Source organism: Melozone crissalis, unplaced genomic scaffold, assembly GCF_028551555.1.
Source record: "Melozone crissalis strain CALT ecotype California unplaced genomic scaffold, PUWL_Pcris_2 ptg000002l_1, whole genome shotgun sequence".
NCBI classification, from domain to species: Eukaryota; Metazoa; Chordata; class Aves; order Passeriformes; family Passerellidae; genus Melozone; species Melozone crissalis.
The window spans coordinates 468,505-482,805 of NW_026535780.1; the positions used below are offsets into that span (position 1 = coordinate 468,505).

The window sequence follows — 14,301 nt, forward strand, 5'->3', positions numbered from 1 at the left end:
TGCTGAGCGGGCCATATTTAACTGGGGAGGAGAAATTCCAGCTTGGGCCATTAAGGGTTAATTTTATTCTCTAAATAATATAAAAAGTGCTGAGTCCGTGCCTTTGCTCCAAGTAGAAAGTCCTCAAATGGACCCCGGAGAGTTTATAATATTCTACTGAATCAAGGAAAAATGTTAACCTTGCTTCATAAAACGATGGCTTGTTAAAGATGCGCAGTCCCTTTTCTTGTGAATTATTTAGGATGGGAGTAAATCTTCCCTCGTTCTGCCTTTCCCTGTCCGAGCAATGTTGGCTTGAAGCACAAAGAGCACGGAATGTGAAGGTGTGTGACTCCAGTGGAGCATCCTAGGTGGTTAAACTCCAACTAAGATGGCCCATAATTAGGAATGGAGGTTGTTTTGTGATGATTTTTGGCATGCTGGGCTCTTCTTCCAGTTGCTTTTTCCTTTTTGTGCCCTCCCAGACAAACACAATTCCTGATTTTTAGCAGACCTCCATCAATAATGTCCATTATTATCCATAATTTATGACGTGTCACTGGCAGTGTTGTCTCTTAAGGACTTCTTAGGATGTGTTGCAGGATTCTCAGGATAAGTTGATCCACCTTTGACCCATTCCATGGACTGTAATTCCAGCTGCTCTTCATACAAATGACACCAGGACTGACCCGCTCTGGCTTCACCAGCAATTTAGAATTAAGTGAGAAAGCTTTAATTTTGCATTCCCAAGTCCTTTTTTCAGGAAGGTGGACTATAGAGGGTCTAAATCCACCCTTGGGGAAGGGGACAACTCCTGTACAAGACCATGATCACATCCTCCTTAAAGGGAATGTTACCCCCAACATTAATTAATTAATCTAAAGTCGAACCTGATGATTTTGGACAGCTTTTCTAACCTAAGTGATTCCAGGATTCTCTTTCCAGAAGGGAGCTGGTGGCAGAGCTAGGACCTTGGTTTCCAGCATTCCTACAGGTTTCTTAATCATGGGCTGGGAAGTTCCTCCACCATTTGTGCTTCCTAAAGGTATCATCCTTAAACACAACATCATATATGTCCCTTAAGGCCATGGAGTGATTCCCACCTTGGAGATCTCTGTCCCAATTTTCCTGGAGCTCCCTGCCCTTCCCTGGCACCCTGACCTGGTCATGCTGGGAGGTCCCTCTGGGCTTGGCCACCTGCACTGGAGGAAGCCCCAAGAGGGAAGTGGGAAGAGAGGGAGAAATGGGGCCTCTTGCAGGTTCTTCCCAGGGTTTTTTGGAGATGTTTTTGTGAGCTGCTCTACAGTCAGAGCTCCTCTGTGGTTCCACGTCCCTCCTCCCTTATGGGGCCTTGTGCCGGGGCTTGGAGGAGGAATTCTCTAGGAGAGGATGGGATGGGGCTGGTGGGTGTGAGGGATGAGGCAGCACCAGTGAGTGAAGTGTCTGTGGTGATGTGACCCCAGAGCAAGGGACAAGCAAGAGGAGATAGTGGATGGAGATGCTGTGCATGGCCCATCCCTGGAAGTGTCCAAGGCCAGGTTGGACGGGGCTTGGAGCAACCAGGGATAGTGGAAAGTGCCCCTGCCTATGCCAGGGGCTTGGAGCAGGATGGGCTTTAAGGACCTTTCCAATGCAAACCAAATTTGATGTCAAACCATGGGCTGGGATCTCTGTGAGGCTGAGCCTGGAGCTGGGAGTTCATCCATAGATGGTCCTGAGGAGCACCTTCCTTGGAATTTGCTTTCCAGGCACAAAAGATGAAGGAGGAAAGATTTAGATGGGATATTGGGAAGATTCCCTTCCTCTGGCAGAGTTTGTCCAGGGAAGCTGTGGCTGCCCCATCCCTGAAAGTGTCCAAGGCCAGGTTGGACAGGGCTTGGGGCCACCTGGAATACTGGAAGGTGTCCCTGCCCCACAGCAGGGGTTTGAAATGAAATCATTAAGGTCCCTTCCAACTCAAACCACTCAATGATTCCATTGCTGCATCTGGAAGATTGTTTTGTATTAAATAATCTCCTCCCCTCCATGCCCGTTAGTGCCAGAGCCACATTAAATCCCTCTCCCTGGATTGTTTCCATCGCCTGCCTTGGAGCCTGTGGGTAAGTTGTTCCCTCATGGGAGCTGTTAAACAGTGAGACACAGTGAGATTAAACAACGAAGCTTCCCTGGAAAGGCTCGGGGAGATGGGCTGGAATAAATCATGGATAAGAGGAGAATCTGTTCCCATCCCTCTGGAATCCCAACTGGCACATCCAGCCCTTGTGATGGTGAGGCTTGACATGGGGACCTGCCATGGCATGTGCTGGGACTGCTCATCCCAGCTCATCTTATTCCTGAAATCCATCTTTTTATTGGACCAACAGCTTTCACCAAAGCTCTAATTTCTGCCTTATCTGTGTAAAAAATATGGGACAGGGGCAGCACTGCCTGAGGAAGTGCTGCTTCCTTGGGAAGAATAATTTTCCTCCCCCAGGTGGAGCTTGGTGTTTTTTGCAGTGGCAGCTGCTTGATTTTGCTGTAGAAAATCCAAGTGTGGGGATTTTTTCTCAGCTGAAGCCTCATTCTTGTGTGGTTTTTTGTGTGTTTGGTTGGTTATTTTTTCCTTTTCTGGTGGAAGTTCAACAATTTCCCACCAGAAACGTAATGTTTTGTGTGTCTGATACATTCAGTTTAACACATTTCTTTAGAGAAAGCCACATGAGCTGTGTTACAACAGTAAATATTAAATGTCTGTGGCGTTTTCTCTAAATTATCCAGTGATGGAGAGCAGCAGCCCGGGATCCTTGTTTTCCTTAATCTTTTATTATGGAAAGGTGAAGTTCAACACTGTTCATGCTTTCTGATCTCAGCTGACTTTTTCAACCAGCATTTTTCTTTCCTCACAGCCATTAGATCTTGGTGTTTCTGGATCTTTTTTTCTCCTCCTTTGATCCCAGGTTGACTCCCAACCAACTTGGCTTTTCCTTGAGGAACTCTTGAACAAAAGGTTGTCCAACCCTGGCACAGGCTGACTTGGCAAGTTGTGGAATACTCATTCCTGGAGGGATTTAACAGCCCTGTGGAAGTGGCACTTGTGGACATAGTGGTGGCCTTAGCAGTGCTGAGGGAATGAGATTTTCCCACCCAAATGATTCCCTGATTCTGTAATAATTTGGAAATAGCTGATGGAGAGCTTTGCCTTTGATAGCTCTTTTATAGTCCACTGCAGCTGTATGAAAATCAATGACAAAAGCAACTTAATTTTGTTTATCCTTAATTTTGGCTCTGGCTGACAGATGTTTTCTGGGAGCTTGATTTGGGGTTTTTTTCCCCCATAATGTGTAGCAGAAATCTTCAGTCACCAAACTGATGAGCAAGTGGAATTTTTATTTTAAATAAAGTATATGTAGGATTGGTAATGAGGCTGTTTTTAAGGTCATCAGTAGTGTCCAGGATGGATTTTAGCTGGCTGAAATTTCTCCAGGTTCATCCCATTGATTTGTTTGGAATGTTGAATCCTTGTCCACATCCTCTGGGCAACGAATGCTGCTGATAATAAATGATAAATCCCAGTTGTGGCAATGGGATCTTCCCATTGGAAGCACTTTGTAGCCTTCAGAAGACGTTTAAAACTGATCAGGATTCTTCCATGGCCAATCCTATCTTCATATCTCTATGGAAATCTTGTGGATTTCCAGTTGTATCTCTTGGTTTGTAATGGGATAATGAGGGTTCTTATTGCTCCTTTAATTTAACTGTAGCATCTCCAATGGAATTCTGATCTTTACATTAAAGATGGGGCTTATCAGGATGCACTGGAACTGTTTAATAGCCTGGGATTGTTGATAACAGCACCAAGATAAATCCCAGGCTGAGATTTCCTCTTTCTTACACTTTAATATCTTTGTAGAAGGAGGTGGGGCACGAAATGTGAAAATTGGGAAGTTTGGGAGAAGAGCAGCCACAGAATCACAGCTCTCAAGTGGGAGTGTAGTGATGAGGCAGAGACTTCCTGATTTCAACCTGAACTTCTGTAGAGCTGAACACAAAACCTGGCAGATTGGAGTTTTGCTTCTTGTCTGGAATCTCCCTTTGATCTGATCTGTTCTCTGTCAGAAAATCCCCACATCCTGTGAGCAGTGGGTGATTCCCAGGATCACAGAATGGCTCAGGTTGGAAGGGACCACAGTGGGGCATCTGACCCACGCTCCCTGTTCCAGCAGGGACATCCCAGAGCGCATGGATTGTGTCCAGAGGGTTCTGGGATATCTCCAGTGAGGGAGACTCCACACCCTCTCTGATCTCAGGGTCAATCTCTGATTTTCAGGCCTTGGTCACTGCACAGGGAGGAAGTTCTGCCTCATGTCCAGGTGGAATTTCCTGGGATCAGTTCCTGCCTTTTCCTCTTGTGCCATTGCTGGGACACCCAGAGCAGAGCCTGGTCCATGCTCTGAGCCCTCCCTGCAGACAGGGACAGACAGGCATGAGGTCCCCTCTCAGCTGTGTCTCCTCTCAAGGCTGAACAGCCCCAGCTCTCTCAGCCTTTCCTTGGCGGAGATGCTCCAGCTCCTTCATCATCCTCGTTGTCCTCCTCTGGATCTGCTCCAGGAGTTCCATGTCTCCAGCACTGGACAGAGCACTCCAGATGTGCCACATCTGTGCTGAGGAGAGGGGCAGCATCACCTTCCTCAACTTGCTCTTCCTAAAGCACCCCAGGATCCCATTGGTGGTGCCCTGAGCCACCTGGAACCAGGCATGTGGTGGAGCCCCATGATTCCTGATGGAAATTACACCGTTGGGAATACCCAGTGGGTATCTGCCTCACTCCACACCCAGCAGTGAAGATTTGGGGTTGGGAATTACCATTGATTGATAGACCGTGTGAAAGTGGCTCTGTGGAGGCTTTAGTGTGGGATGGATGGGATTGTGGAGGTCCCTGATGGAAATGAGATTCCTCAAAGCAGTGCAGGGGATGGTTGAATTCCACAGGCATTGCCACTAAAGGGTGAATGGCGGGTTCAGAATTCACCTTCTGGATGTGCAAAAAGTCAATGACTCAATTTCCGGTGGAAGCCAGTGACAGGTGATGTCCCTCAAGGGTCTGTACTGGGACCAATGCTAATTAATTCTAATTAATGACATAATGGGTCTGGCTGCCCCCTTGGCAAGTTTTCAGATGGCACCAAGTGGGTGTTGCCGTTGTTCCACAGAATCTTGGGACTGCAGACTGCTTTGGGTTGGAAGACACATTAAAGACCATCCAATTCCTACCCCCTGCCATGAGCAGGGATTCCCTCCCAGCTGCTTTGCTGACTCTTAAATATGATTTTCCCAATGATTTTCAAAACACCATCCTGGTCTTGCTCCAGCTCCAGAGGTATTTTAGCTCAAATGTTGTTTTATCTCCTGGACATTCCAAAGAAGAGGGTTTATGGATTTGCAGTGGATCCTGGAGAGCTTTTAGATCCCAAATTCCTCTGATCATTTGGAGATGACCATCAGGAGTCATCCCTTCACTACAGGCATTTTGCTGGGCAAACTGTTTTGAGGGCAGAAACTTGTTTTGGAGCAAATTCCTTCGGATAACCACATCGGTTAAATTTCTCCGTCATTATTCCAGTCTGGATGATGTTTGGATGTATTGTCCTCCAGGTTTTAATGACAGGGAGCCGGGATTTTTTTTTTAAAGGCTGTTTCCATCTGCACCCAATTATAAAAAAGCAATCGGAAAAAAGCCATTTACTGGCTGTCACTTCGGAGCGGCGTCAAAACAGCTCCAGCACCTCCAGCCATCACTTCCCAAGAACCACTTAGAAGGACATTAAAACAGCCTGACATCCATCCAGTCCATTAATCCCACTGCTTGGCCATGGGCATACCTGGAATAGCTTCGGCAAGAGCTGCATGGATGCTCAAGAGGGCTTTAAAAAGTGGGAAACACTGGAGTTGAGGCTGTTGAGTTTTGGGGATTTCAATGCTCCCTTTCCCCTGAAGGTCTGGTTGGTGGGATTTGTGTCTGTCATGATGGATAGAGGGATGGACATAGATCCCAAGGAGATGGGAAGAGTGCTTCAGCACTTTGCCATCTCAGAATCACTGAATATTCTGGGTTGGAAGGGACCCACAAGGATCATCGAAGTCCAGCCCTTGTCACCTGCTGTCCCACAGCACTGGGAAAGGAACAGGGGGTGAGGTTAAGCCTGGAGATACTTGAGAAGTTCAACCTGGCCAAACTGCTGCCCAGGAGCCAGGAATGTGAGGCTGGGTGGGATCTCTCCTCCCCACCCCATACGGTCAGTGGGTTGGTTGTTGGTTGGCCCAGTGACCCAGCTTCACCTTCCTCCCACCCTCCATCCCCTCCTGCCAAGGTTATTCATGGAAAATGTTCATTAACATCATTCCCAATACTGGGCCAGGACTTTCCACCAGTTGTTGCCTCCTCCTTTGCCAGCTTCATGCTAAAGAAGGCTTGGCCCTGCAAACCTCCTCATCCCTGTCTCACTCCTGGAGCACGTTGGGCCCCGTTGGACCATTTAAGGCCTTGTGGATCCTTGACAGCACCTGGAATTTCACCCAAAGCTGCCCTGGCAGCCAAGGAGGAGTCCTGGATATGAGATCTGCCAGCTGGGCACCATCCCAACCCTGGGCACCGTTGCTGGACAGGCTGTGGGGGGAACCCCACAGCCGGGAGACTGGGATTGGGACATGCCCATGGGGATGTTGGCGAGGAGCCGGAGTGGGGTGAGATTCCTCCCTGCGGCTTTTTAGGGATTCTCTGGGGTTTTCTCATCTCTCTGGTGGAAGGGACCAGAGGTTTTTTTCCCTTTTTATGGCCCAACCTGTGGTCTGGCGGGGGTCCCGGGGGGGTTATAATTAGCCACCCCAACAGGTGTCAGGGATCAGATGACCCCCAGCACCACCCCACAGCCCCGCTCGGCTTCACCCCAGCTGACGCGTGGCCGGCAGCAAAATTCCCTGTGGAAACCCAGCCCCGGCATGTCGGATCTGGCAGGAGCAGGAGAGCTACTGTAAATAAACAGAAGGGGCTTTTCCAGCCTCCAGAGGCAATTCCAGCCTCACCATCCCAGCTGTGGGACAGCGAGGATGGATGGGGCGTTGCGGAGGAAGGACTGGAGCGCTGGGAACGGTGTGGAAAAGCCATTAGAAACCCGAGCTGGGGACGCGGCCCCGGGATTAGTCGCACCCGGTTTGTTTTCTTTATTAAGTATCTTTTTACCATGGAGCCAATAAACATGGGCTGCTCCAAGGATTCACTTGGAGGCTGGGGCTGGGTGGAGCACTGAGGAGGTGGCACATCCTGATCCCAGTGCCCAGTTGGGATCATGGCACTGTCCCACCCCGTAATTGGTGCCCTGCTGGGAAGGAACAGTCTTGGCCTTTTCCCAAAATAGCATAATTCCTCGATGTAGCAGCGATGCATCCATGTGGCTTTTTGAAGTCGGGGCTCTTTTTTTCCCTGCTCTTCTCCTTTCCAAGTCGATTTTGTGCTGGAAACCCCTTTACAGAAGAGGATTTGACATCCTTTTCAGGGATCGTGCAGGGCAGAGACAGAATTTGGACTTGATGATCCTGGGAGTCCCTTTCAACTCAGGATATTCTGTGATTCCAGGAACTGTGGATGGTCAGACCAGGACCTGGCACCAAGGCCCATCCCCACAGTCTTGTGCTCCACTGGGATTGTCCCTTCCAGGGGCCTTGGAAGGTCTGCCCATGCATTCATCCCAGTCTTCAATCCCTAATGGGCTCTTCCTTTATTTTTTTCTGTTCCCTAATTTTGTCCCATTTATTTTAAAAGAAGTTATCAGGTTGAGGGATTTGCTTCTCTGCTTGCTAATATTTTGGGAGAAATTCCTGTGTTTGAATTCCTGTCTGGTTGCCACCTTTTCCAAGCATTTCTTTTTGGTCCAGGATGTATCCAGTCTGCAGGTAAAATGAGAAAATGAAGAAAATGTCCTATGGAGCCAGGCTGGGAGAGCTGGGAATATCCAGCCTAGAGACAAGAAGGTTCCAGAAAGACCTTAGAGTCTCTCCCAGTGTCTAAAGGGGTTCCAAGAGAGCTGGAGAGGGACTTGGGACAAAGGATGGAGTACCAGGAAAAAGAGGAATGGTTTCCCACTGCCAGAAGGCAGGGTTAGATGAGATATTGGGAAGAAATTCTTCCCTGTGAGGCTGAGAAGGCTCTGGCACAGGTTGCACAGAGAAGCTGTGGTTGCCTTATCCCTGGAAGTACCCAAGGCCAGGCTGGATGGGGCTTGGAGCAACCTGGGATAGTGGAAAGTGTCCATGCCCATGGCAGGGGATTGAAACAGGATGATTTCTAAGCATTCCATGATTCAATGTTCCTAAAAAACACAGGATTTGGGAGTAATGGCAAAGCCCTGTTCAGACCTGACTCTACTTCCAGGTTTCCCCGTTGGTTGTAGAATTACTTCCCATTCCAGCTGCTTGAAATAAAAGGTGCAAAATCATAGGAATGGGAGTTTTAAATGGGGTTTTTTTTTATGGAAAAGCAGCACTATCACTGAGCTGTCCCCCCCATTGAGCCCATATCCGTGTGCCCATGTGGATCCCAGCCCTCCTGCTGCTCAGCACCATCCCCAACCTCCAGCACATGAGCTCCTTGCTCCGCCGCTGACTTCAGCGCTCAGCCCTGGGCAGTGGAGCTGCCAAATCCTTCTGCTTTTCCAGGAGAGAGCTCGGCAGGGATCCTGCTTAATCCCAAAGGTCAGCACGGGGAGATGCTCCTGCGTCCCCAAATTAAAGTTGCATTAAAAGGGCAGGAACTGACCTCCATCCCCCATTGTTGGCAGGATGGATTTTTATAAACAGGGCAGAATGGTGGTGCTGAAACCCTCCCTGTGTTTATTTCCCCATGGATTTTTCTTGTTTTCCCCAAAATTTGAGTGTCTGTAGCATGGAGGAATGGGATGCTTGGGCACCCAAGTGTGGAAGGACTCACATTTCTACTGGAGAAGGTCAACAAAGGAATGAATGCTGGAGTTGGGAATTTTTGGTTGTGCCACGTGTGTTGGGTTGTCTCTCCATGGATGTCACAATGTGATGCAAAAGCCAGATGGTTGGGATGGAGCATCCTGGGTGGGAATGGGTCCATATGGGACTAAGAGGGGTCCAAGACTTGCTCCCACCTTTCATCCCTTGGGATATGCTGGGATGAGCTCTCTGGATTGCTGGGAACAGAGATTAGAGAGAGGCTGTCCTTTTTCCTTCCTCCCAACTTCATTCCCAGGAACCCAGCTAGAAATCTCAGCTGAAGGCATCTCCTCTTCCCTGCCTGCCTCTCTTCCTGCCTTTCCCACTGCCAAAAAGTGCCATTTCCCAGCAGAAAACCTTGTGGGGAAGCTCTGGGACACCGATGACACCTTGTCCCCACCAGAACCACTGGTGGCTGCTGGGAGCTGTCAAAATCCAGAGTTGGGAGTGCAGGAGCCATTTTAGGGATGAACATCTCAATGCTGTTGTTTTAACAGCCCCATTCCATGGGCACACTGAGCTTCCTGGGATGGGAAAGCATCAACCAAGCCTTGGGAAGAGCATATTGAGCTCCAGCCCTCTTCCATCTTCCTCAGAAGGCTGGTCTGGGCAGCAATCCCAAAATAACTCCTAAAAGGATTTTGTTCTGGCTGTTCCCTGCACTTTCCCAAGTTCCAAGCATGTCTGGGACAACAAAACCCTGTGTCGTCTCCAAAACCAGCTTCTCCAGCCCAAATAATCTCCTTGGGACTTCTCCAGGGATAAATCACTGCTTTGGTGGTTTGAATCCATAAAATCAAGCACTTGGAAAACCGTGAGCAGATGTGGAATGTACCAGACTAGAATATTATTTTTAGTAGTATTTTTTCTTGGAGTATTGTTTTGATGTGGAGAAGGAAACACCAACCCATCCCTCTCTCCCTTTAGCAAGGTGTGGGTGCCACCTGAAGGAGCTCAGTTGTGGATTCCTGTGCTCCCACAGTGTTTTCCCTGCCTTTTCCAACTCTGCTTCCTCTTTCCTTGGCAGTGCAAGAAGAAGCACACGCTGGTTTGTCCCGACTTTGCCAAGAAGGGGGTCTGCCCCAAGGGTGCCCGGTGCAAACTCCTGCACCCCCAGAAGAGACGTCGTCCACAGCAGGTTGGAGGTGATGGAGACCACAACAACCCCCCTTCCAAGTGGAGACGGATCCAGGAGGCATCAGGCAGGTAGGAAGGAGCTCATTTTGCTTCATTTAACAGTTTTCTTCCCAACCTGCTCCAGATTTTTCCTCTTCCAGGCGTGTTATGTCTGTATCCTGGGTTATTTTAAGATGTGTTGGTGTGGGTCGCTGGGGTGTTTCCTGAAGGAGCCACGTCTGGGATGGGCAGTGTCCATGCTTGAGGAAGAGGTGATGGAGAGAAAAGAGTGGATTCACCCTTAGGAATGTGCCATCCAGGGCTTTAGCACCTCCAGGAACCTTAGAGGCTTTTGTAGATCTTCCTCTTGGAGATGGAGGAGTCCTCATGGAGATTCCACTGCTGAAAGTGGGTCCAGGTTATCCATAGTTATGTGGGAAACAGGAAAACATCATCCCTCTTCCTTACATCCATGTTGGAGAGCAGAGCTGAGCCCTCTCCATGGCATGGAGGGACTGGAGAATCAGAAATGAGGATGGACATGGAGATAAGAGGCTTTGGAAAAGTTTGATGCTGGACTGAGCCCTTGGTTAATCCTTGGAAGCTCTCTGAGCTCTCCCTGTTGTTATTGGGTGCCAGGATGGAGCCACAGGCTGATGATGGATGTGTCCATCCTCATCCTCACAGGATTTTCCTGAGCTTGGCACACCCTCTGCCCTCACTCTCAAGTCCTGCATGCAGGACAACAACATCCCAATGGAATTTAAACTAAAGTAAAATGGAAATTTGGCTTTAAAAAGCCAAAATCTTCAAGTCCTGCTCAGTGAGAGGAGGAAGGATTGACTTGGGTGCATGGCTTCTCCATGGCTTTTGCAGCAGGAGGTGGGAGTGAAGGTGAGATGGAAAGGGAGGGACCTGGGAGCTTTGCCAGGCTGGTCCATGCTTCTGGAATCCTCCATGGTCTGGGCCTGGGCCTCATCCTGGCCCTGCCTTGTAAGGTAGCAGAGGGGGACGAGCAGCTCCGCGGGTTCTCCGAACTTATCCCTGGTGACAGAAGAGCCTTGGAATGACACCCAGCTCACGTTCCCGGTGTGAACGAGGTGTAAAATAGCTCCTTGCTCTTTTTAGGGAAGGAGGAATGAGTGCAGGCCTGCCTGGTTGGGAGGCTCCTGGCGTCCTCCGCTGGGAAGGGAGCACGCCCCAGCTTGGAAGCTGCTCCAGAGGGTTTTTTTTTTCCTTTATTGGCACCGTCATGGGAGATGTCAAAGGAGCTGGAGTGTCAAGTTAGCTTGGAAGAGAGTGGCAGGGCTGGGAATGAGCCAAGCCCAGCAGGACACCTCCAAGCCATCCCAGCTCCCCACGCCTTCCATCTCCCCTTCCCTCTGCTCGATCACAAACAGGAGCCCAGCACCTGAACAAGAATCTGAGGAGCTGGGAGCCTTGCAGGGAAGTGCAGGACAGGGAATCCAGATGGGGAGGGAGAAAGTCCAGCTGAATCTGTGCTGGCTCCAGGGAAATCAGGGATACAGCATGGCCTTGGATGGATACCTGGGAGCTCCAAGCCTCTTCCATTGCATATGATGCCCTGACCAGTGTTGCCAAGTGGGATTGTTTTACTTTTCCTTACTATTTTTTCCCATTCCTGCAGGAATGATCCAGCTCAGCTCCAGGATGACGGGGAAATTCCTGGACCCTCCAGTGCAGACCAAGAGGTGAAGTTTTGGAAAGAGGAGGAGCCCAAGCCAAGCAGCTGCCTGCAGAAGCTGCCATCCTTCATCTCCCTCCGTTCCCCGGAATCTCCCGGTTCCCTGGGCTGCAAAGAGGAGAGGGATGAGGACGAGCCAGAGGATGAACCAGGTAGGAATCACATCCTCCACTTGGAGCTGCTCTGGTTTTCCAAGAAAAAAAATTATTCTCTGCTGTTCTGCGAGATTTTTTATGGGTTTATCCATGTTATTTGTGAGTCACCAAACCAGTTAAGACCGGGAGTCCAAACTGGGATGGCAGTTATCATTCCCATCTGGGCACAAATCCTTGTGTACGTTCCCAAAATTGTGTGTCAGGACTTGGTCCCCTTATTTTATCAACTCCTTCCTTATCATGTAAATTATCCAATGATGAACCCGGTCTCATTTCCATGATAGAATCACATCATTGCCCTATAGAGAAGGTGTTTAGTGGGATGCAAGGATGCTCTGCCTCTGGGGGACCTCTGGACCATCCATCACACCTGTTTCCCAGCAGGAAATAGCTTGGAAGCTTTACAATAAAAACATTCCAATGGGAGGTGGGATGGAGTGTTTGCAGGTTGGAAATTTGAAGGAAGAACTGTTCGTCTGGGATTATCTACTTTGGAAGTCAGTAAAATTTTTGGGATACACGGTTTCGGATGAGCAGAGCTTTTTAGGAATTCTGCCACGTGAGAGCAAGCAGCTTCTGCTTCTCCAGTGTTCTCCTTGGTTCCTCCTCTCCTCTTTCAGCTCTTCCATGGGAAAATCCCTAAAGGGATGGGATTTTGGGGTGCTCCAGGGATGTACCCCCAGAGAGAGGGGATGGTGAGGTCGGAATTGTGCCTGATTCTTCCCAGCTCTGAGTGGGAGGGTTTTGGTTGAATGATGCTCCACATTTCCCTTTTCCTCTCCCATCCTTCTCCAGAGGGATGCGCACCCTCATCTCCAGAACACCATCCAGGAATGGGCTCAAAAATCACAATTTTTTATGGGAGTAAAGATGAAATTCCTGTTGTCAGCTGTGCTGGCACAAGATTTGGCTCAGGGTGAGCCTTTCCCATCTTTGATCCCTGCTTTCCATGCAGCCGGAGCAGGATCCCACTGGGATAAGGGATGAATTCCGTTGCAAAAGCCAGGCTGAAGCATTTACGGGATCATTCATAAGGATCTGCGAGGCTGTGCCTGGCTCAGCCGCTTCAAGCCAGGGAGGGCTGAGATGCCTTAATGCTGTCAGAAAGAGAATTCCCAGGATTAGCAACATATTCCTGAAGTCACAGACGAGCGCGGGTGCTGTTGAACCACAGTGTGGTGGACACAGCGAGGGGACCACTCCAGCTGGGAATGTTCCTCTGCACAACACGGGGTGAAACACTCAGCTTCCCTTTCCAGGGATTTCTTCTCCCCTTCTTCCTTTTCCTTGGCCCTGGTTCAACTCCCTTTTGATCTTGGGAAGTGTTCCCAAAGCAGCGACTTAACCGGGATTTTTGTCTCCATTATGAAGTTGGAACAATTAATTAATGGACAAGAAGACTGTTGAAATGCCTTGGAGTACACTTGGCAGCTGGGAGTAACTCAGGAGCAAGGACATCCTTTTCCTCTTAATTCTAGTGGGAATTAAGAGGAAAGGTGAGGAAGGATGATTTCCAGGCGTTTTGGGTGGGAGGATGATGAGGAGGAGGAGCTGGTTCATTTGGGAATGTCATCAGGAAGGCTGGGTGAAGCTGGCAGCTATGAGGTCAGGGCACTCATCCCTCTGTGCTCCTTTGCCCAGGGAGGCTCATGGAATTGGGAAAGCAGGTGCTGGAGGATCCATAAGAAAGGAAAACCAAAGGAATTGCAGATGGTTGTAAAATCAGCTGATGATGAAGCAATTTCCCTGCCAAAGTGATGACATGCCAAGTCTGGACATGGGAATGTTGATCCATGGGTTTTCCCATCCTTGGGTCTCATCTTAATCCCAGTACCCGGGAACCCCCAAATCCAATGGGATAAGAGGAGCCCCGGCCACCATCCCTAGAGGACTTGGGATTGATGCTTCTAAAGGACCAAATGCTTTGAGGTGGCCACATCACTTGGACTGGACTCCATGACCCTTGTGGATCCCTTCCAATATTCCTGTACTCCTTCATAATGTTTGGTGGTCCTGAGGTTGAGTTTGGAGCTCAGGAGGTGGTCAGGATGAGTCCTTGTGTAGCTCTTTTCCTCTAGGAAATAGCTGGAGTATGTGGTGGGATTTGGGGGTGGGATCTGGAGAGCTATGCCAGCGATAATGTTGGATTTGTGCTTGTGAAGCCTGAAGTTGACACACAAATTATTGGGATGGTAAATAATGAGGAGGACAGGTTGTCATTAAGGAATGAGATGAATTCCTTGGTTAAACAGTCACAATTGGAGAAAATGCCCTTTTAATCCTGGGAAATGCAAGAGGAACGAGGAAAAACACGGGAGGGGCAGGGAGGGAGTTTGGAGATGACCTTTAAGGACC

At 49.2% G+C, this 14,301-nt stretch overlaps 1 protein-coding gene across 1 annotated transcript in view; it reads left to right on the top strand.

Moving 5' to 3' along the window:
* The window catches only part of ZC3H3 (zinc finger CCCH-type containing 3), a 128,584-nt gene that overhangs the window by 106,875 nt on the left and 7,408 nt on the right, over positions 1 to 14,301 (top strand). The window contains exons 10-11 of the mRNA XM_054295595.1: positions 9,998 to 10,176; positions 11,735 to 11,943. Of these exons, the coding sequence (XP_054151570.1) occupies positions 9,998 to 10,176; positions 11,735 to 11,943 (388 nt within the window). The remainder of the gene's footprint in view (positions 1 to 9,997; positions 10,177 to 11,734; positions 11,944 to 14,301) is intronic.